This window comes from Dermochelys coriacea, chromosome 14, assembly GCF_009764565.3.
Source record: "Dermochelys coriacea isolate rDerCor1 chromosome 14, rDerCor1.pri.v4, whole genome shotgun sequence".
NCBI lineage: Eukaryota > Metazoa > Chordata > Testudines > Dermochelyidae > Dermochelys > Dermochelys coriacea.
In genome coordinates, this window is record NC_050081.1 from 6,679,998 (window position 1) to 6,705,396 (window position 25,399).

The 25,399-nt window shown below is 47.0% G+C and overlaps 2 protein-coding genes across 8 annotated transcripts in view; one reads left to right on the forward strand and one right to left on the reverse strand.

The window, feature by feature from the left end:
• WIPI1 (WD repeat domain, phosphoinositide interacting 1) overlaps positions 1-17,349 on the forward strand; it is a 34,042-nt gene extending 16,693 nt beyond the window's left edge. Inside the window, exons 5-13 of one of the 2 annotated variants that reach the window (XM_038370608.2) lie at positions 1,240-1,337; positions 2,291-2,383; positions 2,743-2,813; positions 4,906-5,013; positions 7,183-7,347; positions 7,974-8,081; positions 9,105-9,226; positions 11,754-11,903; positions 16,824-17,349. In XM_038370608.2, coding sequence (XP_038226536.1) covers positions 1,240-1,337; positions 2,291-2,383; positions 2,743-2,813; positions 4,906-5,013; positions 7,183-7,347; positions 7,974-8,081; positions 9,105-9,226; positions 11,754-11,875 — 887 coding nt within the window. In that variant the 3' untranslated portion in view covers positions 11,876-11,903; positions 16,824-17,349. The remainder of the gene's footprint in view (positions 1-1,239; positions 1,338-2,290; positions 2,384-2,742; positions 2,814-4,905; positions 5,014-7,182; positions 7,348-7,973; positions 8,082-9,104; positions 9,227-11,753; positions 11,904-16,823) is intronic. The other variant, XM_038370607.2, reaches the window with a different exon arrangement.
• Positions 17,350-18,992: 1,643 nt separating this feature from the next.
• ARSG (arylsulfatase G) overlaps positions 18,993-25,399 on the reverse strand; it is an 86,568-nt gene continuing 80,161 nt past the window's right edge. For all 6 annotated transcript variants that reach the window (XM_043496398.1, XM_038370597.2, XM_038370598.2 and 3 more), the window contains 2 exons: positions 20,908-20,998; positions 18,993-19,389 (listed from right to left, as the gene is read on the reverse strand). In XM_043496398.1, coding sequence (XP_043352333.1) covers positions 19,076-19,389; positions 20,908-20,998 — 405 coding nt within the window. In that variant the 3' untranslated portion in view covers positions 18,993-19,075. The remainder of the gene's footprint in view (positions 19,390-20,907; positions 20,999-25,399) is intronic.

Here is a 25,399-nt window from a genome sequence, read left to right on the forward strand (position 1 = left end):
GAGGCTTTTGTTCAGTTATAAACAATGATCTGAAACACTAGCTGCAGCTAATCCTGCACTGCTGTTGGGCGTTTGCCAAGGCAATATCCTGGCATGACTGGCCCCATGAAGTGTGTGTGTGTGTGTGTGTGTGGGAGGTGCATTTCCTGTTTGGAGAGCTGAGCACACAAGCTGGCCAGATGACAAATAGCCTTTAACTCTGCAGCCTCCCCGACATGTGGCACCTTCCTAGCCATGCTCCGTGAGGTTTTATAAACCCACTAAATCAGAAATCCATATTCTCACAGGGCCAGACGTACCCTACATTCTAACAGCAGCTGCAGTGTGTGTTTGAGGGTGGAAAGAACCAAGATTCATTTCAGAGCAGGCAGGGATGGGCCATAGGCCGACCATGCAGTACCCTAGAATGAACCCTGTTACCATCTGATAAGCACCCTGGGCTCCTGCCCTGCAGCCAGACACTCCCCCAAGAGGTGGCACGTGAGTTACAGGAGATGGGCTGGCATGCCATGTGGTGTACTCTGCACAAGGTCCTGAAAACGCTGCAGTCAGCCCCAAAAACAGGCTTGGAGGCACCCAAAATGTCACTTCAGCTACCCCTGAAACTCACATGAGGGTAGGAAAGATGGCCTAGTGAATGGAGTGCTAGATTGGGACTCTCAAGATCTGGATTCAGTTTCCAGCTCAGCCCCAGGCTTCCCATGTGAGCTGGGGCAATTCACTTAATTATCCTGTGCCCCATTTTAAAATGGGGATGATGCTTCTCTATTGCACAGGCGTGTTGTGAGACTAAATCCATTAGTGGTTGTGAGGGCTTGGATACACAGTCACAGGGGTCAGATAAGGACATAGCTAGAGAGAACCCTTTGAAATGTTGCAAGTGATTTACTCTCTCCATTCCCAAGGGTGGTAATTCAGATGAAGGGAAAGAAACTGGACCCAATATTGACCTCTAAGAAAGAATCCTCTTCAAAAGCATCTTGGAGAGTTGTCAGTGGAAGAAGAGAGCCCTAACCTCACGTGCCAGTAGGTGTCACCAGAGTCGAGGAATTTCCTAGTGATTTCCAGCCCACTCTTGGGGAAAGCCCATATGTTGTGTGTGGCTGGACGCTCCCCCACCCCGAAGCAATGGAGCTTGAAAATCCAGCGTTTCTGTTGCTGACTGTAATCATCCAGTTTTTATTGTGTGTGCTCACCCTATACCTGATGGCATTTTTCTTTGCCTTCACGCCTTGCTAGGTTTATGTGCACTTTCTATCAACCATTCCAACTCCTACTTGGCATACCCTGGCAGCTCGACTATTGGGGAGACTGTGCTTTACGACGGAAATAATTTGGTAGGTGTAAAGTGACTACAGGGTTTCAGGGCATGGACAGAAAATAATCTGTGAGTAAACAAAGACAGCTACAGAAATGCCCAGCTGAGCTAGAGAGAGAGAGAGATCTCCACATAAGCACACTGCACAGAAATCAGCCACTAAGATTTGGGGTCTCCTCCACTCCTGCTCATTCGGACATGGCACATAGTTAAACTAATTATCTGACATGCCCAGAGCAAAAGTACTGAATTTAAGATCAGTGGTCTAGTTCCTTAGTAAGGAAAGCAACCTTCATGTCCTGTATCCTGAATGTAGCGACCTGGGAGAAATGCATGGTCATGAAAGGAGCTACAGGGCAGATAGAGAAGAGCCAGTGAGCAACTTAAGCTGCTCCAGTAAGTGGCATATAGTGAGAATTATTAGCAAGTCCCCAGTCCTCCCTTGCCAGGGTTTCCTTGAGGTAAAATCCCAGCAATCTATATTGTCATGTAATATTAAATGTTCTGCAGAGAATGAACTGTGCCCAGAGTTCAGGGCTGCTTTTGCCCAGCTAGGTGCCAAGCATCAAAGGAGAAGGGTAGGAGGGCAATCACTACATTGTGGCCTGATTGGAGATGTGCTGAGCACCTATAACTGCCAGAGTAGTAGTAAGTTCTGGGCACTACTTGGAATCAGGACCAAACTCACTTTTGAAACATGGTGGCTGTGGTAGGAGGAGAACTGGGAGTGAGGTGGAAGGAAGCGTGAGATAACTCCTGGATTTAGCACTAAGCTCGAAAGGCACTTGAGGGACATCCACGAATCAAGTGTAATTGCTTAGGACCCAGTACACGTTCTAAAGTACAGGGTGAACAAAGAGCCCTCCATGGAAAGCAGGTTGGTTTGGGGCCCAAGGTATGGAATGTGCCACCAGATTGCAGGCGGGGGCGTCGCCACTTTGGTTTACATTCCTGTTACCTTTTTACCAACAGAGAACAGTCTGCACAATTCCTGCCCACGATGGGCCCCTCGCTGCGATAACCTTCAACTCCACGGGATCGAAGTTAGCAAGTGCTTCAGAAAAAGTGAGTGAAAAGCCCGCTCTGAGTCTCCTTAATACCTGTGGGTTTGCAGGTTTGCTGAAGATCCGCAGAGCAATTCAGTATTTGAATTAGATTATTTGTTCTGTGGGAAGTGTATCTTTCTGTGTTTCATGTCAGTGAAGCTCTAGTATTGATTGAGGGGAGGAAGGGAGCTGGGGGAGGGAGCAAATGAAAGAAACACAGTTGTGAGGAAGAGATTTGATTTTGCGTTGCACCGATCCTTGGGTGGGAAGGTGGAAATGGTGTTTGCATGTTCTGAACTCCCCAGAGAAAGCATTGAGGAAGGGGCAAACTTCTGTTTGCCCTGCTTGCTGCATGACCTTTATCCTGCATCTTTACAGGGCACTGTCATTCGTGTATTTTCTGTACCTGATGGGCAAAAACTCTACGAATTCAGAAGAGGAATGAAGAGGTCGGTTCACTCCTTAAAATTATTGACAAGCATGCAAAGGGATCAAGTAACAGCATGTTAAATACATTCTCACTGCAGACATTCTTGACCATGTAGGACCTTGGCTGCTTCAGCATATGTTACTGTCCTTCTATAGGAACGTGCTAGTGCTGTGTAGCTCCCCCCTTTTGCCTCTGGCAAGCTGAGTGACCCAGTTCAGTCGTTTGCAGAACTGGGTGATTCTAGAGAAGTGGAGGCAAATTGGACACATTGACTCTCTTCTTTGTATAATCTCCACTTGAAAGGAAAGGTAATTGGACTTCCGCTTTCAGTAATGAAGTTACAATAGTTATACCATTCTACCGAGATCTGATTCTCACTTTGCCTGGGCTAAGTGGGTGTTTAAAAAGCTACCCGTTTTGGTTGGGTTTTATGCCCACATTGTCTAAAGGTAAACAACTGTGCCCTGGTCTGCGCTACAGGTAGGTCAAAGTAAGGCAGCTTGCATCAACCTAACTCTGTAAGCGTCCACACTAAAATGTAGCTCCTACTGATGTAACTCTCTCACTACAATTAGGGCTTGTCTACATTACTGGGCAGCAATTGATCCAGTGGGGATCGATTTCTCGTGTCTAATCTAGACGCGATAAATCGATGGCTGAGCACTGTCTCTTCAACTCCTGTATTCCACAAGAGTGAGAGGCAGAGGCGGACTTGATAGGGGAGCGTCATCTGTTGACTCTCCGCAGTGAGTAGATCTCAGTACGTCAACTTCAGCTACATTATTCACGCAACTTAGATCAATTCTCACACCCCACAGCATAGACCAGGCCTTACTTAACTCCATCTCCACGAGAGGCGTAGCGCTTAAGTCGATGTAGTTAGGTTGACGCAGTGTCAGTGCAGACACTGAGCTGCTCATATTGACTTTCAGAAGCTGTCCCACAATGCCTCACGCTCACAGTTAAATCGGTGCAAGCGTTCATGGTGAGGACATGCACTGCCGACACAAGGAGCAAAGTGATTTAATTACTGTGGTGGCTGTACGTCGACGTAACTTGGGTCAACTTAATTTTGTAGCATAGACTTGCCCTGTAAGGCAACGGGAAACCAGCCCTATAGAGCTAGCAAAGGGGAGGAAGCTAACGTGCATCTGAATGATCCAATGCCTGGGTTAGAAGTTTGAATCACGTCTTTGGGTTCTTCTCAATATGAAGGCCTTACTGACACTAGAAATTTGTACTGCTTAACTATACTAGCATAGATTATTCTTGTACGGGAAGGAGAATAAAGTGTATAGCTATACGGCCTCTTTATCCTAGGATAACTGCATCCACATGAGGGATTGTACCAGTATAACTATATTTGTACCCTGACTGACATAGTTATGCTGGTACAAATTCTGCGTAGACCAGGCCTCAGAAATCACTGTTGAAAGCAAGGGGCATCCCTTTTCCTCTGAGCAGTAAAAAGAGGAGCTCCGAGCACTCTTTGCCTCCCCCGTGACAGCACCACTTCATGCCACAAAACTGTCCCAGCTCTTGCCTTCTGTTACCCAGTGGTGCATGGCTAGGAGATGACTGGCAGTTTCCAGAGAGGCTCCGTGCCACTCCTCCGTAACCCTAGTACCAGGGCTCCAGAATGGGGAAGGGCAGGTGGCCATGGCCTCATCACTTTTTACTGGCCATAAGGGCAAGCAACGAGGGGCAGGGATTGGAGAGGAGTGAGTGGGGGGCAAAAGGGGTCTTGGGGAGAAGGAGCAATGTGGGGGCAGGGCTGCGGTTCAGGCACCAGTGGCCCCCTCACTTTTAGGGAGCTTCTGCTGCTCCTGTAATGGGGCCAAGGCCACGTCTCCACTCTAGGGTTGTATTTAGACTGACCAGCAAAAATCATGGTTCATGCTAAAACAATGCTAACAGGGCTTTCCTGGCAGCGTAGCCAAGGCTTAGTTGGGCAAAATGTCGCACCAGATTGCCAGTCTCTGGGTAGTCTTCTGTCAATAGAGAGGATTTACATGTGGCTGGGTGTGGCTGCTATGGTGTGTCCCTTTTGGTTGTGCACCATTCGATGACGGGCCCTTTGTTTTCTGGGCCCTTTGTTTTCTCTGCCCTAGGTATGTGAACATCAGCTCTCTCGTGTTCAGTATGGACTCACAGTTCCTGTGTGCTTCAAGTAACACCGAGACCGTGCACATCTTTAAACTGGAACATACCACAGACAGGTGAGAGGCTCTGAGCTAAGCCACTTGCCCCAGAGGGTATGTTTTCCCTGCATGGGAATGGCCATGTGTTACTGTTAGCATGGACAAGGCCTCATGGTTTTCCTTCTGTGACACTGGCAGCAAACTGCCCTTTTGGCTTAATAGCTTGAGGGACTTGCTGCTTGGAAGAGCTCTCCACATTCTCCTGCTGTTGGCTGGCAAGTGATGTCAGCACCCAGGCTTGCCTCTAGCCTCCCCCTCTCCCTGCCAGTGTCTGGCTATATCCAGCAAGGTCCCCCCCTCTCAGCAGGATGCTGCTGACGTCAGAGTTGCTATAGCAAATCCAAGCAGCGTTGCTAAGGAGCTGCTCTGTGCATGTGGCTGGACACAGAGAAGGGTCTCACTGCAGACAGCAAAGCGATTAGCTGACTATCAAGTCCATGCAGTTTGCCTGCTGGAAGCATTTGCACCACCTGTGGGCACATCTTGTTACAACTTGCTGGGACCTTAGATGAATCCACCGGAGGAACACATCGGCTGCAAGCGTCAGCCCCAGTAAGGGGAATGTTTAAATGTGAATAGAAAAACCCTGCTGATCTGTCACTGAGGATCTGCTCTGAGGTGGCCTTCAGGGTGCGGGCAGTGGTTGCAAATGAGGCCTTTCCTCTGCAGTTTGCAGAGAGGGCTTGGTGTAGCAGTTTCCATAGAAGCTACCTGTACAGAGCAGCATAGTGTGAGGACAGCTGCCCTGCCACACAACAGGCTGTCTGCATGTTGCCCTAAGGGTGGGGGTTCTCTGAGTCTCACGTTGAAGGCTCCGTGATTTTCTCTGATTGGCATCACTCGCCAGCAGGAGGACCATCCTCAAAGACACATTCCCCATGCAGAACTGATGTGATCCATCGCAGTTTTAAATCAAGCTGTGGAGGAGCAGTGTGGCCTACTGGATAGAGCACTGGTTTGGGACTCGGGCGACTTGGGGTTCTGTTCCTAGCATTGTCACTGGCCTGCAGGGTGACCTTGGGCAAGTCACGTTGTTGCTCTGTGCCTCAGTTTCCCCCTCTCTATATAGGAGCTAATGATACCTGTAAATGCTTTCCTGTCTGTAAAGCACTTTGAGATCTACTGGTGAAAATAGCTATATAAGAGAGAGGTAGCTTCCAAATCCAGTTTTATAGAACAGACCATATTCAAGGCTAGTAATAAGCCCTGGAATCCCACTGAAGTCAGTAGGAGTTGCACCTCCTTACAACAGGCCAGAATTGAGCTAGCCAGGCTAACTGGCCCCTTTGCATGCCCCTAAAGCCTCACAGGCCCTTTGTTCTAAGTGCCTCCTGTTCAAGTTAACCTTGCAAAACTCTACTTACACAGGGAAAGTAACATGGGCAGCAGGTATCATAGGCTGGGGGAGGCTGTGCCCCCTCAAACAGCCTGGCATGACCCTGCCCACGCTACACTCCCAGAACCCCCTCCTGCAGTTCTTGGCACTCAGCCCTGGCCCGGGCTGGCTGGGGTTGGGGCTGGCTGGCCTGCCTCCCGCAGGGACTTGGTGGCTGATGCTGGGGCAGCGCTGTCTGCCCAGCACCGGGACTGTGACCACGCTGCCCGGTGCTGGGGCCAGGGACTGTGGTGAGGGTACTCTAGGCTCCTGCGGGGGCAGAAGGGGAGAGGGAGGGACCAAGGGCTAGGTCCCCCACTGGCTAGGTCACCGGCTGCCCATTGAAAGTAACTTGTTTTGGCTTTTGGACAGGTGAGTAAAATGTTAATTTTTTTTCCCCATGATCCTCCCTGGGGCAAAGGTGCGGGAGTAGATTTTCTTTCTGGGCTGGTCCATTTGAATTCCACTTTAGCAAGCCTGCATTAAAGTAGGTTCCATTTTACTGGCCATATCGAATGCTCCAATCCTGCAAGTCACTCTCTGGCAGGAGCAAGGGGTGGGAGGTTTGCAGAAGTTACCAGTAGGACATTTTTCTCTTGGTACAAGCAAGTCATGGGTATTGGGGGTTATGCAAAGACTGTTCAGGGAACACCTGTGATTCAGCTTGCACAGGCTGGCGAAGGGAAGATGTCTGTGCCAGTTTTAATTTGTATGTAAATTGTAACTGGCTCTAGTCTCTGTTTTGTTGATGCTAGTTGTGGTAGCTACTGCACATAGCCTCAGTGACTGGTGTGTTGTGTTGTTATCCCCAGCCGGCCAGAAGAGCCTCCTACCTGGAGTGGTTACATGGGAAAGATGTTTATGGCTGCTACCAACTACCTCCCTGCTCAAGTATCAGACATGATGAATCAGGACCGAGCCTTTGCCACCGTGCGCTTGAACTTCTCTGGACAAAGGAACATCTGCACGCTCTCCATGTACGTTGGAACATCTGCATTCTCTTCATCCCATCAGCTGGCAAAGGGTGCTGTAGACACAGAACAACTGGATTGTTTCCTGATGTGGCACAGGCAGAGAAGGGTAGTGGATTAGCTTGTTGAAGGTGCATTTACTGCACGTAGGTTACTTATCACAGTCCTCCAAGGGGATGTAGCAGGCAGAGGTGGAGGTATAGGTTAGGTCCTCTGCACAGCCCTCCCTTAACTTTGGATGATCGCTTAAGTCTTGTGTTCACACCTATCTGCATTGGTTAGTTAAACCAGTGCACACTCCTGTGTGGACCCTTTAAGGCTATGTCTACACTACAGGTAACCCAGGTTGGATGGGGTCAGGCACGCCCCATGCCTGGCCTCCCTTGCAGGGATTTAGCCCCTTGTCTCCCTGCTCCAGTGCAGAGTGTGCACTGCTCATCATGGGAGTATATAGGGCAGTGGGAATGTGCAAGGTATGTATGTGAAGATGGCAGTCAGACCCTGGCCATGGCTGTAATTTCATGTGCTACCACCTGAAGGGCAGGCAAGCTCTCCTGGTGGAGACACCCAGCTCTGCATTCCTCCTACAATGCCCTGCTAGCACAGAGATCCATGACTTCGTTTCTTATTAGGATTCAGAAGCTACCACGACTGTTAGTTACAACTACAGACGGACACCTTTACATCTACAACCTAGACCCTCAAGATGGAGGAGAGTGCGTCTTAATTAAGAAACACAGGTAAGCGCATCTTGGGTGCTCTGAGCCACTGGGCCTGGCTGATGATGCACCTACTGATCTTTAAAAAGGGAAACTCCATCCTAGAGGAAAACGAGACACTAGGATTTAAAGTGACTAATGATTTTGGGTGCTCAACCTGAGAATCTTGAAAGGAGTCTGATTTCCAGAGGGCAGATGCTAGGCACTTCCTGCCCCTTCAAGTGTTGCCAGCTGAGCACCCCAACATCAAGGCATCACAGTCACTCGCTGCTTTGCGAAAATCTCAGCCTGGAGCCGCTCTGCTTTTGGATGGGGGTCATTTGCAGCCCACCTCCTTGGAGAGGTTTGTTCATCTCTGAAATTCTGAGGCCCTGATCTTCTACCGCCAAAGCACTTCTGCTGCAGTCAGATCCTCTGGCTGGAGAACGTGGTCCGTGTACTGGAGAGGCAGAAGTACTTTCCCTCTGGTGCTCTAGAACTGATCAGGGAGGGGTGATAGTTCAAGGCTGTACATGGAACTCCCATAAGCACAAATAGCCATCTGGCAGAGTGCAGTCTTCTCCTGTGCAATTGTTTTTAATTTGTATGTCCATTTTAAATGAATAACCCGAGAGGGTTCCACGGCTATGGATAATATTAAGCCTTTGGGGTGGAGTGGAAGAGAATGTGTCTGTCTATCCGCCTACGCACTGTCTGTTAAACCCACAAAAAGAACACATGTAAAAGCTGACCGTTCAGCATGCTCTAGCGTGCCCAGCTAATTCAGACATCAGTGACAATGGTCTTGCCATGTACCTCCTGCATCGCACAGGCCCCAGATGGGTTGATTCAGGTTCATGTTTGGTTTCCTTGTTTCTGTGGGCTCCTAATGTTTTTGTAGCAGGGTTGGTATCTCACAGAAACTTTGGATGAGGGTCTGTTCCTTAGAAGCTCATTATCAATCACTGTGACTTGTACAGGGGCATTGTTAGAACTTCTGCAGAGGAGGGGAATGGCCAGGATCAAAGCTAACTCTTATTTCTTCTCTTGCTTCAAAACAATTAGCCTGTTTGGCTTGGGAAAGACAGACGAGAACAAAGAAAATGACCTCCGGCCTCCATTACCTCAGTCTTATGCAGCAACCGTAGCCCGACAAAGTACGATGCCTTCATCTTCATCCATGCAAGGTGAGCACATGCCAGGTGAGCTAGGCTTACCCCAGGGGCTGGCATCTCTGAAAGGCTGATCAGGTGAAAGCTTATTGTAGCAAAGTCAGAATTTTTCACAGAAGAGCGTCACTGAGCGGAGGCTTTCCTGGCACTGCACTTCCCACATTGCAGCCCATTGAAATGAGTTGAGATGTTTTGTTCTGCTTCACCATCACCCTGTTCCTGCTATCAGGTCCACCCAGGCTAATCCTTTCGCTCACGCAGTGCCCCTTTGAGTTTCTCAGGGCCCTCCTGCACTGATCCAACTGCAGGAATTTCATTGCTATAGAGTTCATTGCAAGTTCCATGGTGGTGTTCTTCCCCATACCCCGTGTTTAATGGTCACCAATTCTGAAATGCAAGTGCTCGTGTATGCATGAGGCAGAGGTTTGCTCTAGTGAGCTGAGCACAGGAGAGGGCATCGGGAACATCTACATTTGAATTTCCTCTCCAATAATGACTCCTTCTGTAGCCTTAAGCTAGTCACTTAACCTCCTTCCGTCAGATGACACCATCTGTAAAATAAATCTGCCCAGGTGTGTTGTGAGGTTTAATAATGATAAATCCGTGGAGCTACACAGTGCATTTCAAAGAGCTCTGAATATTTAAAAGCACTGTGTAAATATTCAGCATTATTACTCGCCCTACTCATTTTGTAGCATTGAGCCCTCTGGCAGCACCTAGGTCTGTAAATCGATGTGTCTTTCCCCACCCTTCTCTGGAATAACCACCACACCCTTTAGTAGATTCTCCCTGTTCAGAGCTTTGAACGCTTTCCAGACCTGATCTTGTGTTTCATCCTTGCTTGTTGCCAGTTTCCAGTACTTTGGATCTGGGCTGCATGTCCAAGAATCCTAAACAGTGTAAATAAGTGACATATTGAGGAAATCATTCTTGGCTCTAAAGGGTCTGGTCTTTGGATTTTCAGGAGTGAGACAAACTAAGTCAGTTTACTGAAAAAAACCACGTTGTTTTCCTACTTCACTGGGGCATCCTAATGATGATGAATTTGCTAATTCTTACTTAACTTTCGGTCATCAAAGTGATGCAACACTTTGACAGTAGGGAGCACTAGCTAAGTGCTAAGCATGATTAATAATGATCAAAATTATGCTGCAACTCCGCTGGGAACAGCAGTAACTATATCCTCACTTGCATTACGAATTGTCACCAATGACAGTTGTCAGATCTGTGTCCAACCATTGAAACTGTGGTGGTTCATAAAAAGCCAGATCTCCACGGTACTGCATCAGGATCGCTACAGAGTCTATTGAAACCACTTCGCTTTTTCGTACAGAAAGTAGTGCTAACATGGTGCAGGAGGCCAGGGGGCGACTGCCTTGTTAGACTCCCGAGTCGTCAAGATTTGCACACACACTAGCCGATAGAACACGATTTTTATTACAAGGACCTGGGCTTGCTTTAATGGACTCAATCAGCTTTAACAAATCTGCTCCCCAGTTTAAAATAAATGATTCCATCATGACAGCAGCCTTGCAGAACATTGTCTTAAAAAAAAAAAAAAAAGTACTTGTGGCACCTTAGACTAACACATTTATTTGAGCATAAGCTTTCGGCTGCTACTCTGAAACCTGTCATCTAAGGTGATCAGAAATAACCCTAATTAAAAACACACAGGAATATTTCAGGTTTCTAATTCTTGGGAGTAAATCAGTAAGACCAAAGTCTCTGACAAGCTTTTACCAAAACATGGAGCGTGATTCCTCAGCAGTTTGTTAGCATCCAGCAGTCTGCTTCCTTTCCTTATGCAGAATGCATGCCAGGGAGAGTGAGTTTGCAGGGCTGGGTGTGCATCTCTCCCTGCACTTGGGCACAACTTCTGTTAATATTCACTGAGAGCAGAAATATGTCCTCTACAAAGGTCCTTTTACAGGATCTTCTCTTCTATTAAAGAAATTCTTGGCAGTATTTCATTGCTGCAAGGTGCAAAAGTAATTTAAGCTAGATCATTTGGTTGTCGTAATAATTGAAGAAACTAAGACAGTGAAACCGTATAAACCATTATTACAATTTCAACTCTTTCACCCTCTTTGGGAATACAAGCTGGTGTGATCATTTCCCTGGACATTAGTCTGTATAGCATGAGACCTATTTTACTATTGAAACTGATTTTCTTTAAGCCTTTCTTTCATGCATCCTACAGAAACAAATGCCGGATCATTGAGTTCAAGTCTTCTATATGAATGACTCTTATGCTGCAGCTGCATGGCTGTTTAAAGTTACTGCGGCAAATTATCCAGGCCCCCCTTGGTTTGCCTGTGATGGGAAGCAGAAAACTTATTTTGCAGAAGCTAATGCCTTAATCTGTTCCCCAGACTAATGCTGGCAAAGACAAAACCCCCCGATCCTCCGGCTGCTTTGCGAAACTGCTGCAGACACCAGCTCTGAGCTCAAATGCAGTGAGAAGATGGTGTCTCTACCTGCTCTACTTTGGGCTTCTTGGATTCATTTGTCCTTAATCTTTTGCCTTTCTTTGTTTTTACAGGTTACTCGGAAGATGGGGGCGCCCTGCGAGGAGAGGTTATCCCAGAACATGAATTTGCAACTGGACCAGTGTGTCTTGATGACGAGAATGAATTCCCTCCTGTGAGCATTAGGAGTCCCTAAAACGGCAGTACAGCCCTCATGCTAAGAAGAAAGTATTAACTTCTTACAGAAAAGATGTTGTTCGTTTTTTCTCTAATGTGCCCGATCCATTATCAAGCCTATAACAACTGTGTTACAGGGACACCGCCAGGTAGTTTACACCCAGAGCTGTGGCAGCTAGGGATGGGGATACAGCCTACAAAACCTAATGTTAATTAGAGAGAGGGCCAAGCAAATTCCCAGGATTTAAACACCTGCAAATGTGGGTGAAGTTTGAATCTGGATCTGACCTTTAAATCTTGGGCCCGTCTCTCATATTAATAGAAATAGCTTTAATTTTGATGATGGCAGCACTTTTAACAAAAAAAAAAAAAAATTATTCCTGGCAGTATTTTCAGTGCAAACATATCCATATCCCAGCTTTGGGCTGATACAGCTGCAACTTGAAGTGACCAGAACGAACGTAAAACTGAGCAATCTTTTAATTCCCAAATTGAGTGAAATGCAAAAAAATCCCAGGGGCTGCAGAATCAGAGGGGTAAAGGGGGCTAGCACAATGGAAATATTGAGGAGGGACTGATCTGTACTTTCACCCTGGTATGCCATTCCCTACAACATGCACACATGCATGAGGGGTAGTAGGGAGAGAGGCAGGTGAGAGCAGGACCCAGAGAGGTTGGCGCAGCCACTGCACCACCCAGGATCCAGTTGGGGAGCAGGCAGGAACACACCACATGCACATATAGTTGAGTCTAAGTAGCCCCCCATGCAGAGCACCCATCACACTCCACAATCTATCCCTGACACCTCGACTTCCCCATGCTCCCCATGTAAAGCACCTCTAATCCACTGCCCCATGTCCCCAATTCACAGTGAGCTTCCACCGCCTCCGGAAAAAGCCCAAACCTCTATCACAAATGGTGACAAGCATATTAGAATTTAAAATCCATTTCCAATATTTTAACAATCATCAGTATCAGTCACCAGAGGTAAGGACATTTTTGCTTTTTAAAACTGACTTTGAACCTGGCAGTGTCTCTCCAGCTATGTGATCTAGTATCCAAACACTTACCATGTTTGCTTAACATTTTAGAGGGCAGATGTTGGTTACCTGCGATAATAATTTATAGTACTTAGCAGCCTCTCCATAATGGTAACACAGTAATATACCAGGACACTTTGACTTCACAGTAAATTGCTGCAACAATATAGTCGTCAGAATCCTGAGCCCTTTACTCAGTCTTCATCTTCAGTGGAAGTTTTGCCTGAGTAAGGACCAAGTAAAAACTGTATTAGGGTCTCAGGATGCAACCCAACACAATTGGTGGCTGAGATTTTCGAAGTTGACTACGGTTTAGTGATACTCTAAAGCCCTTTGAGATCTACTGATGTAGAGTGCTATACAAGAGCAACCTAGCCAGTCGCAGAACTCTCATGAAACTCACTACTTTCGTTCAGAACTGTGCATGACCTGGCCATGGATTATACAGTTCCCTTCCATTGTCTGTAACGTAATTTATTTGAAACCTGGCATGACAGTTTTTTCTTTCTTGTATTTCTTTCCCACTTCCCCATTAGCTTCCTATTCAGGGTATTTAGTTTGAAGTGTTTACCCTTTAACCATTCCATATTGACCCTGGGGTTCTGAAGCCAATGTTGTAGAAGGGGGTGTAGCCCATCACAAATTCCTAAGCTTCTTTCCAAGGAACCTTCACTTGAGTGTGTGTTCTAGGGACAAGCAAGAGCCAACAAACAGGAGTTGAGCTGAGCTGAACTGATACGCTTAAGTGAGTTTGCATGCTGTGATTGGATTGTATGAAAGCAGCCCAAAACCCCTGCTGTCCACCAACAGTCCTTTATTAAATGGACTTTGATCTGTCAAAACCTTGTGCGTAATTAACTTGATAGAACAACTTACGTGTGTGACTTATTTCTCAACACAGGCCTCTTTGCTGTGACCTTGCAGTAGGAACTTCCAGATGAAGCATTTGGACTTAGAACTTTGTTTTTCCTCCTTATTGCTGAAGTTTCCAGTTGCTAGTGCAGCATTTGGTTACACTGTGCTGCTTCTACGTAAGGCTGGTCAGAACACTTTGATGTGTGGAGATGTATTGATTTCTATGAGGCTTTCAACAGAAAGGTATCTGAGGTCCAGGGTGGACACTCTGGTCACTTTTGACTAGAGATCAGAATCAAAGCCTGACCTTGCTGATCCAAAAACAGACATTTCGACCCAATTCCGTTTCTTGAAAATGTTTGAAAGGTTTTGGAACAAAAACAAATTCTGAAACCTTGAGAATGGAAAATGGAATTGTCCTGCCCCAGCCAGCTTGACTTGTTACGCTTTATATTTGGACACAGTTTTGTGGAAGGAGCAGCATACAGTTTCCTGTAGCTCCTCTGGTTTTTAAATACTCTTCCTTCTACTGACTTCAGTCACTGCTTAATGTGACTAAATCATTAGTATTAAAGGTGCCATAGCTTGGGCCTGATCCAGAGCCTATTGCTGGCAGTACAAAGGTACCACTTAATTTAACAAGGGAAGGGCCAAGCCAGACCTCAGTAAGAGGAGGAGATAAAAAGCCCGAGGACCTATATGAATTTAAAATCTGACTAGAAGTTGTTTGGATGATGTCCATGATGTTAGGTGCTATTGAAACTGGTACTGACTTGGAAAATGAGGTTAATCACCTATTTCACTTTCAATGATAGGAGTGGATTTGATTCTTTGAAGTCCACTTAGGGACTTTGCTATTGATTTTATGAGGAAAGTGCTCAGATGAGACAGTAATGGCTGGTGGCATAGTACCCAAAGATTGATGTCTCAAGAGGAAAGCACTGAAGTCAATTCTTGATCTCTGCAGACTGCTGACTTGCTGAGAGGACCAGAAATCCTTGTGGGAAGGGAGGAATGAACCCACATTATTTATTCTATGTACAGGTCCAGCTTTAAATATTCATGTGGTTCTGGCCATGCACAGCTGGAACTTGACTTCTGCTTACCTATACTAGGGATCTGACACATGGCAGTCAGTGTTCCAAAAGAGTTTGCCAGGAGCCTAAGTAATTGTTGATTTATGCACTTTATGCCTGAGTTTAATGCTGATGTGATTTTGGCCACAGAGCCAAAGTAGCCTTTCAGAATTCATTGCAGCTTCTTCAGGACACCATGATCACAAGGGGTTTTTCTGAGAGTTCTAAAGAGGTAGTGTGGTCATGAGGTTTTATGGAAGATTCCTATAGGATTGAGCAAGCATTTATTAGCAAGAAGGATGAAACCAATAGAGCAGCTTCAATAGAAATGAAATATACATGCTGTAGAAATCTCTGCAAAGACCCATAGAATGTAATAGGAAAGAGGATCTGTGCAGAATGTAAAGCCCGCCTATAGAGCTGTAATGGAGGGGTATAATGCGCAGCTACATTTCTGTTGGATTCTTCTACGTGTGCTGAGAACCAAAGAATCTTGTATCAGGAATGTTAAGATGGAGCCTGATAGCAAGAGGCAATTTCATTAGAGGTGTTTTCTGAACTTCCCCTAGAGATTGCAGAGCAATCCATTATTTGATGGAACCAAGGGCTTGGGACCGAAATGCAAAAGGAACCTTTAAAATTGCTTCCATGCTCAGGACCTCTTGTTCTGTTACCTCCAGATTTAATGGTACTTGAGTGGCCAGTACAAAAGGGCAGGCAGCTGAAGGACACTGCTGACGCTACGAGCATATAGCTCCTGTGTGCATGCTCAGCAACTAGCATTGTCAATAGCAGTGAGAAAACAGATCCCTACAATGGGCCGTATCCATCTACCACCTGTTTGCTGCAATTTGGATTACTGAGAGGCTCTGAATGCTTGCCCATTGCAATACACACCCCAGTATTCCTGCATAACCCCTTCCCCACCCCACCCCCAGCGTAGACCAGGCCTCACTCTGCTCCGTAGACATTTGGCACTACTATGAACTTTTGGCTACATTTCTTTATAGTTGCCACCTACGGTAACAAAGAGCAAAAATGCCTCTGTGGAACTGTGTTAATAATGCTCCTTCTTGGTGTGAAGCTTCTATGGAAGTATGGCTAGCCTTTGCTCCTTCTAGCAACTCCTGACTCACTGACTTCAAAAGGAGTTTTTGCCTGAGTAAGACCTGCAGGAATAGGCCCAGACACAGCTACATTAGCTTGATCCTCTTTGTGATGTAGAATCCAGTTCTGTCGGTCTCTCAGCTTCAGCACCATTAGACACAAAATTAGGACATTTCTGTGACCAAAGGACCATAAAGCACAGCTAGTGGTTCCTTGCAAGCTCATCAAGAGTAAAATCCCTTATTTTTTCCACATCAGACCAAGCTTGAAAGTGTTCAGTGTCTCTGCAACTCAGCCCAAGATGGAGGTCATTTCAGTAGGCGCTGTGGGATGATCTACCCCAGCAGGCATCTGTACGCTGCCACAAAGATCTCATTAGCTGCTGTGTGGAGTCTCCGTAAAGCAGAGGAACCCTTCTGGGGGTAGAGAGTGGGTGAGCGAGCACAGCCCTGCCTCAGGCTTTTCCATAAGAAGGTGCAGTTCTTGCCAAAGATTTTTAGTACCTTCTTGGGGCTTGTGTGCAGAGCTGGTATGAAGTAGCTATTAAAAAGTCTTTGCTATTGTATATTTTCTGCCTGTGTCCTTAGGAGGCTGCTGGATTCTGTTACTGGAGTTAATAGTTGACACATAGTGATCCAGTATGTCTGTATACACTGTCTGTTTTTAATCTCTGTGTTCTGGATGCAAAGGCAGCTGGATAAGGGACACATTATCACCAACCTATACATGTAGGGCAAAAACTGACTGACCCACCAAACACCCATTGACCAGAAAGTAAAACACTACATGCTGTCTTCTCCCCTGCACGTGTGCAAAGCCTTCTGCGATGCACCCTGTTTAATGACCGGTCACTGGAAAAAGTAAGGCAGTTCTGTTTTGATTTTGGTAGATAATCTTGTGCCGTGGAGGTCACCTGGGCAAAGTGAAGAGGTCATGATGAGAAGCCAACCTCCGGATTTGGGACAGGCGCTGGGAGGTGGTTTGGAAAAACCCAGCAGTGTGGAAGAACGGATTTGTGGGTGCCTACAACAGGGTGAATAACCAGAGGTGCTGCATTGCTTTACAACAGTATGTTCAAGTGGTTACCTCACCCCTCTGGCCCTGTGTTTGACGCATATGGGTGTGGTATAAATGTACTGCATGCCCAGTGCTATATTTAACAAAGGAGACATTAAAACCCCATTGTAAATGCTAACCAGACCAGATTTGTATGTAACCTGAATTTTATATACATGGTTTTCCCTTTTCTAATTTATGCTGTTTTCTGTGTATAAAGTCTATTGAACAATGTCTTTGTACAGTATATACATATTTTATTCATGCAGAGTATTTTTGCAGTGATAGTAGGGGGAAATCCCCCAATTTATTATGTTTGAGCTCTACCAGAAGACTAGTGATAAAGTCATCATATGTCAGTGGCTGCTCGGTGTGGGAGTTCTTGCTGTTCTCTGGGGGCCCTACGGATGTTGGTCTTGATTCAGGTTTATTAGTGGAACTGCTCCTAGTTTTGGTTTTGACTGTTTGTGAATCACAACCCGTTGCCTTCAGCTACACGCTGACTCGTTTGTTTCAAACAATACTATTTTTGAAATGAAGGGCATTGTTGTCAGAGATGGGAATTGAGACTCAAGACTGCTGCTGCTGAACCTGGACTGACTTACCCTGCCCAACTCCTTCTGGCTTCAGGAGCGTTGTCCAGGATGTGGGACCTGTGGTCCCTGTTTGCTGCTGTGACACTGACCTGCTGCAGCCTTGAGGCATTCACTTAACTTTTGCCTGGGATTCCCCATTTGTAACATGGAGATAATGGCCCAGATGTGCCAGAGCAGCCTGGGAATCAAGGGGGCTTTCCATCACCATTCAAGGAACTGCCAGGCACCAGTTTGGTCTCTGGGCTGGGCTGCCTTGTGCCAGTGGCTAACAGCTCCCAAGGAGCAAATTCAGTGGTCAAGACTGCAGGAGGGCATCATGCTCTGGCTCTGCCCCTTTCACACCTCCTCTCTAGGCCATCCCCAAAAGCCCTTACAGCAGGGCAGGGACAGCAGGCTGTGCTAGAGGAATCCTCTCAGGCTGAGCTAACACTTGCCCATCTTGGCAAAGTGCTGTGAGATCCTCAGAGGCGCAAGTTGCCCTGGAAGTACAGGGCATTATTCTAAGCGGGTGCCTTTTGTAAATATGGATAAGAAATCCTGGGGGGAGAGGGTGGTGGTTCGCCTTACTACTTGTCAGCTAAGTCTCGAGGAGGTGGTCAGTTTTCCGTGCAATTCCCCTGTCCCTAGGGTACAGAGCTGGGCCACTGTCTTCATCTCAGCTTCATGTAAATCCCATACTGGTTTAACCCTAGATGAAAAAACCCACCTGGAGACAGGAGTGACCATCTTGTGCTGCCAGAGGCGGTAAAGATGAGCCCTCACCTCCCCAGGAATAGCAGGGGGTGTCTGGCCCTCTGAGCCAACAGATCGCAGGGCCTCCAGATAGGTCAAGGCCATACATACAAAGGTTTAATCCACTACTTCCTGGGCCCCATCCCTCCCGATCTGTGCTCATCCTCTTGTCACGTCCCCCCAAGTCCCCTTCAAGGCCAGTTTCAGATCACTGAACAGAAAGTGACATGCAGGTTCATCTTTTGCAGCAATTCTTCTCCAAGGTACAGGCAAGGGCCAATGCAATAGACAAGGGCTTTGACCCAAGAACCGCCTCTGTCACCAAGTGAGCCCATGAAGCACATTCCCCCTTCCTCCTCCCCAACCACAATCTAGAGCAGGGGTTCTCAACCTGCGGGCCGCTTGCAGCCTATTCAGCACAGAGCTGCTGCTGATTTGACATCCATACAGGCAGCGTTGGACGTGGCCCACAATGGTGAATAGGTTGAGAACCACTGATCTAGATCTACCAGCTCTTTGTCCCCTCTTCATGCAGGAGCAGAGAAGGTGATCTTTCCAAAACGCTCCACCCACAGTGTCTCAAAGGGATTGCAACGTGGCTATGCTATTCAAAACGCTGTGCAAAGAGAACCATGCCAACTGTAGCTACACACTGATATGCTAGCTTTTCGAGCTGGTTTAGACAGCATCAGATTTATTTGCATACAGCAGAATGGCACAGACTGACCTGACAGCCAATTCAGTGTGAAACTGTTGACTACGGCTCCCTGTTACAGTCTACCATGGCTGGGCTAGAGCAGCAAGCCTGACATCGGCATACTATGTGCTGTGGATTGCAGCAGGGCGTCACTGCTGGATCATGGGAGTAATCAGCAGTCGAGATGTTGTCTGATGCAATATCCTGAAGAAAGTCTGTCACAGCCCTGGTTATTGCAGGTAGCACAGCCCGATACTCGCCAGTCTTCACGTCCAGAGGCACCTGCTCCTGAATGTCATGATCCAGATTAAAAATGAGCGGTGGGTGGTGATGCTCTTCCAGCCCAATGCTTCCATCACAGGCTTTCGCCCCGCCTGGAACAGAAACCCAGAGAAAAACTCTAAAGTCCCCTGGCAGCCATCCCTGCTGCAGTGTCATTAGTTTCCAGCAGACGTGACACCCTGAACACATGCAGCAGATACTTCTGTTACCAAGGGTGCCAGGGTCCTAGGCTAGCAGATATAACTATGACAAATGAGTTATTCAAAAGCAAAGGAGATCAGTGAGTTTCTAGTGTAGGTCTAACCTCTTATACCTACAGTCGCTACCACATTGCTGGATATGGCTTAACAACCTAGCAGCAGACTGAAAAGCTTTGAGTTCTACATGGATTATTCCAGTGATAGGCTAGGGAAAGTCCTGCCTAGCAACATCTACTGTGCAGTGGTGCTGTATTGGAAACATTTGTAAAAGTCACTGCCTGCTCTTTAGGAATCGCACTAGAGACAGGCTAGGGATCTAAATATATGAAGTGATAGTCCTAGGGCTTCCTGTGATCTCTGGCAAATGGTACTAGCATGACAGCCTTCAGTAATTATAGCTCAGAAATCCTGTACAGCAAGGGAGATTGCAGCTGTGGTTGAAACCCTCCAGCAAGGTTGTGCATTGGTTTGCATAGGCTGACCCAAGTTTGACCCAGTTATGAAATTACAGTTTTTGCAAGCTCTACAGGCAAGGGAAAAATAACAAGGCATCTTGTGAGCTACTCTAAAAGGGAATTGAGAGGCAAAGGGCAACACAGGGACACAAGAATAGCCACAAGAAGGCTAAATAAACTGAAGGTTAAAAATAAAGGAAATGAGATGAAACATGAGCAGGTCCACTGCTGCTGGTAAGCAGAGACCCTGGCAGGGAAGGCACCTGCTCTCTAGGGGCTACATACTGCATTGGAGATGCCTTAGAACAAGCCAAATGCTATGAACAGAAGCAGTGGAATTGTATGTGAGGGAACCATTTTAATCATCCACCCTCTGACGTTAATGGACCCTAAGCATTTCCAGAGGGCTGCAGAGGAGCATGTCATTCCTCTTGCTGTCCTCTCACATCAGGATCCTTCCTCTGTAACTTTTGTTGACGTGCTCTGGGTGTCTGCTTCCCCATCTGTTTCCAGAGGTCACCACTAGTAGTTGTCGTGACCATCAGAGGTGCTGTGGCTAAAGCCCTCGTTCCAGGTCATGACTCAAAAAAGCACTGCAGCACATGCTACCGTTAAGCACCTGGCTTGCCCCGCTGAAGCCACGGGCCTAGGTGCCTTGCTGAATATGGGGCTCAGAGAGGAAGCTGCTGTCAGCACGTTCTCTGGGAGGCATCCTCAGCTTTGGAATTCATACTCCTCTTGGTCTGAAGCTGCCCTGAAGGTCACCAGCTCTTGGCCATGAAGCCTGCAGGGGAGGTATCCGTGGCTGGGGCAAGGATTTGATTCATTTTCTGGTTTGCGGAAGGCTCCTGGATTTGTGCTTGTTTGTACCAATCTCCCTGGATTTTTAAATCTCTCCGCAAGGGCACATAGGCCTTTGGATGAGAGACTTTTCCTAAATTCAAACAGACTATACCTGTAGTGTAAAATGCCTTGTATTGAGCCAGCCGTAGTGCTTTTATCTCTCCGTCCTTTCCAGCTGCTCCACTGTTGGGATGAAACAACGTCTACAGGAAGAAAAGAAGGCAACACATTAGGGGATACCAGGTAAGATTTCATCTGTTCCCGCCCTGAGCTCTGGCACAGCCCCAGAGGAGATCAGGCTGTGCTTGAAGAGGCAGTCATTCTGCTTTCCCACCAAATTACAAGTCTTGAGGACCAAGCATGCTTTGGAAGCAAAATGAAAGAGTAAGAGCCATTGTTGTTTCTTTGCTTCAATCCCCTGGTGACGAGTATGGCTTGCATATGTCATACTGTGAGAGTTCTGCTTGCCAAGCTAAGACACTGGGTCTGGTTTCTTAAATGTTTTTTATTCATCCTTTCTCACCTTTTCTCAGGGCCCTTGGAGTCCATTTCCTTCCCTGATGAATAGCTGATGGGCGCTAATTGTGCACTAGAGATCTGATCAACCATTTTGCCTGTTTATAATAATCACTCTTGTTTTCACATCTCATCCTTAACAGGGTGTCAATGCAAGAACGAATATGACTAGCCAGAATGTAGCAGCTCCTTGGAAGGGTTGCTAACACTCTTCTGTTTCTATAGGAGATGGCACAACACTAAAGACGTACTCTGAGCTTGTCTGTGTTCCAACAATACCAGTGTAGCTGTACCTGATCAAAGCTAAAAAGAAAAGGAGTACTTGTGGCACCGAAGCTGCAACTCAACGGGGCAACCTGCGCCCACTGCATTATTCCTGCTTGGCTTAAACATGATCAGTTTTAACAGCGACCTCACTCTGTCCCTGCCTCAATACAGCTTTTACAGTTTTCAGTACAGCCCTACAGAATCTGCCCTGGTTTTATGCCACTAAAGTTAACTTCTCTGAGTTTTCTACTCCAATACCAGCCCCGTTACATGAACTGGACTATCTAGTACCAAGGCATTTCAAAGAGGAGCGCAGAACATTTGGGGCTAGCGAATGGAATGTGTTTAGCAAACACAAGCTCATGTTCTACAGTAACTTTCCCTGTGAATCCCCTCCAGTATGACTCTATGAGAACAAGGAGCATTCTGGTCCTTCCTGCTATTATTACAGCTCAGCTAGTGGCAGGGACATCTAAGAGACCTTTATAGCTCTGTGGGGCCAGCAACCAAGCCACAAGTTCATAATGACTTCATGTCTCTTATGAAGCAGAGGCTTAGATCATGCACTGGAACAGCACAGTTCATCTCCACTGAGTCACTCATTCCATTCTAAGGAAGTCTCCCTTCACAAACACAGAGAGACCCGTTAAGGGGAGTTAAGGTGACAAGGAATGGGAAAAGGAGTACGTGTGGCACCTTAGAGACTAACAAATTTATTAGAGCATAAGCTTTCGTGAGCTACAGCTCACTTCATCGGATGCATTTGGTGGAAAAAACAGAGGAGAGATTTATATACACACACACAGAGAACATGAAACAATGGGTTTATCATACACACTGTAAGGAGAGTGATCACTTAAGATAAGCCATCACCAACAGCAGGGGGGGGAAGGAGGAAAACCTTTCATGGTGACAAGCAGGTAGGCTAATTCCAGCAGTTAACAAGAATATCAGAGGAACAGTGGGGGGTGGGGTGGGAGGGAGAAATACCATGGGGAAATAGTTTTACTTTGTGTAATGACTCATCCATTCCCAGTCTCTATTCAAGCCTAAGTTAATTGTATCCAGTTTGCAAATTAATTCCAATTCAGCAGTCTCTCGTTGGAGTCTGTTTTTGAAGCTTTTTTGTTGAAGTATAGCCACTCTTAGGTCTGTGATCGAGTGACCAGAGAGATTGAAGTGTTCTCCAACTGGTTTTTGAATGTTATAATTCTTGACGTCTGATTTGTGTCCATTAATTCTTTTACGTAGAGACTGTCCAGTTTGGCCAATGTACATGGCAGAGGGGCATTGCTGGCACATGATGGCATATATCACATTGGTAGATGCGCAGGTGAACGAGCCTCTGATAGTGTGGCTGATGTGATTAGGCCCTATGATGGAATCCCCTGAATAGATATGTGGACAGAGTTGGCAACGGGCTTTGTTGCAAGGATAGGTTCCTGGGTTAGTGGTTCTGTTGTGTGGTGTGGGGTTGCTGGTGAGTATTTGCTTCAGATTGGGGGGCTGTCTGTAAGCAAGGACTGGTCTGTCTCCCAAGATCTGAGAGAGCGATGGCTCGTCCTTCAGGATAGGTTGTAGATCCTTGATGATGCGTTGGAGGGGTTTTAGTTGGGGGCTGAAGGTGATGGCTAGTGGCGTTCTGTTGTTTTCTTTGTTGGGCCTGTCCTGTAGTAGGTGACTTCTGGGTACTCTTCTGGCTCTGTCAATCTGTTTCTTCACTTCAGCAGGTGGGTATTGTAGTTGTAGGAATGCATGATAGAGATCTTGTAGGTGTTTGTCTCTGTCTGAGGGGTTGGAGCAAATGCGGTTATATCGTAGCGCTTGGCTGTAGACAATGGATCGAGTGGTATGATCTGGATGAAAGCTAGAGGCATGTAGGTAGGAATAGCGGTCAGTAGGTTTCCGATATAGGGTGGTGTTTATGTGACCATCGCTTATTAGCACCGTAGTGTCCAGGAAGTGGATCTCTTGTGTGGACTGGTCCAGGCTGAGGTTGATGGTGGGATGGAAATTGTTGAAATCATGGTGGAATTCCTCAAGAGCTTCTTTTCCATGGGTCCAGATGATGAAGATGTCATCAATGTAGCGCAAGTAGAGTAGGGGCATTAGGGAACGAGAGCTGAGGAAGCGTTGTTCTAAGTCAGCCATAAAAATGTTGGCATACTGTGGGGCCATGCGGGTACCCATCGCAGTGCCGCTGATTTGAAGGTATACATTGTCACCAAATGTGAAATAGTTATGGGTCAGGACAAAGTCACAAAGTTCTGCCACCAGGTTAGCCGTGACAGTATCGGGGATACTGTTCCTGACGGCTTGTAGTCCATCTTTGTGTGGAATGTTGGTGTAGAGGGCTTCTACATCCATAGTGGCTAGGAATGGGAGTGGGGGCGGGGTGGATTGTGTCTAGTTCAATCTTTATGACACCCTGAATCCACACTGGATGATCCCCTTGAAGCAAAATAAAATGACAGGGCCAAGTGAGCTTGGTGAGCCAGTCCATCAGATAATCTCCGCTTGAAACCCTGTGGTGGTCCCAGAGGGGGATGAATCACAAGAGGTTTCCTCTCTGGGAAGGAGTCAAAGTGATTCATAAAGTTTCCGTTGGGCTAAAAATTAGAAACATCTGCTGGAGCTGGAGGCAGCTGTCATGCCAAGTTTAGCAGGAACGTTCACAGCTGATCAGTGAGACGATTACTTAGCAGGTGTCCCCGCTGTCACGGCAGCGGGCGGGGGGGGGGGAGCAAGAGGACCAGCACTCTCAGGCTAGTGTGGGCAGGTAGCACTGCCCTCATATTCAAACTAAAGATGACACTTTAGATCATTTTTCCATTTTCAGAGATTGGCTACTATATTTTCCCCCAGAGGAAAAAGCAGGATCTTAACATTTTCATATGCAGGTTGCAGGTGGAGAACATAACAGAGACTGGGTCCAACTGGACAGTGTCTACTCAGTGTGTTTAACTCCCTTTGACTCAACATCTGGTCTCTTTGCAAAAGCCCTTGTTGTCCCAGCGTGATGCGCTTTTATGGAGCGAGAAGCCTCCCAGAGGTTCAGAGCAATAACACACCAGCGAGGTGTCTGCCCACTTGCGTCCCAAAAAAGGGAAAGGAGACCACACAGTGGCACTTTGAGAAGACATTGTCAAGGGGGAACTTCTTCAAACAACATGCTTTACTGCAGGTGCGTCGTTCTCCTGGCAGGTGGCAGCAAGGTAGAACAGCTGACTCTTTTTTACTATCTATAGCTGAGAAGTTTGCACATACTGGAGCTCAAAGCAGTCAGGCCTGATTTCATGTCCTGTAGGACTCCCCTGCAGATGGTATACTCTGCCCATATCTGGCACCTTTCAGGCAAAGACCTCCAAGTGTCTGACAAACAATTACTGATGACATTTGACAGATGAGAAGCTGAGGCACAGTGAGGCTAAGCAACTTCCCAAGGTCACGCCGTGACTCAGCAGCAGAGCTGAGAACAGACTTACCCCCTCAAATCCCTGAGCAGCCAGACCCTGCTGGCTGGAAAAGGTTCAGGTAGGTGGGAAGGGGAAAACAAGCACAGTGGAGTGAAGCTAGCTTCCAGCACAGGCTCCTGCTAGCCTCGCAACTCAGCTGGTGTCATCGTAGAACAGACGCAAATGCACCAATCTCCCCAGAGATGCAGGGGGAAGTATAGATGCTCGTAGGATCTAACATCCTTCCAGCCCACTGCTCTCTGAGCAGCCTCAGGAGCTGGGATTACCATGACCTCTAGGTATTTCTGTGGCCCTCGTCGCCATGGTATCCTGCCTGGCTGGGTACCATTATTGGAGCCTTTATAT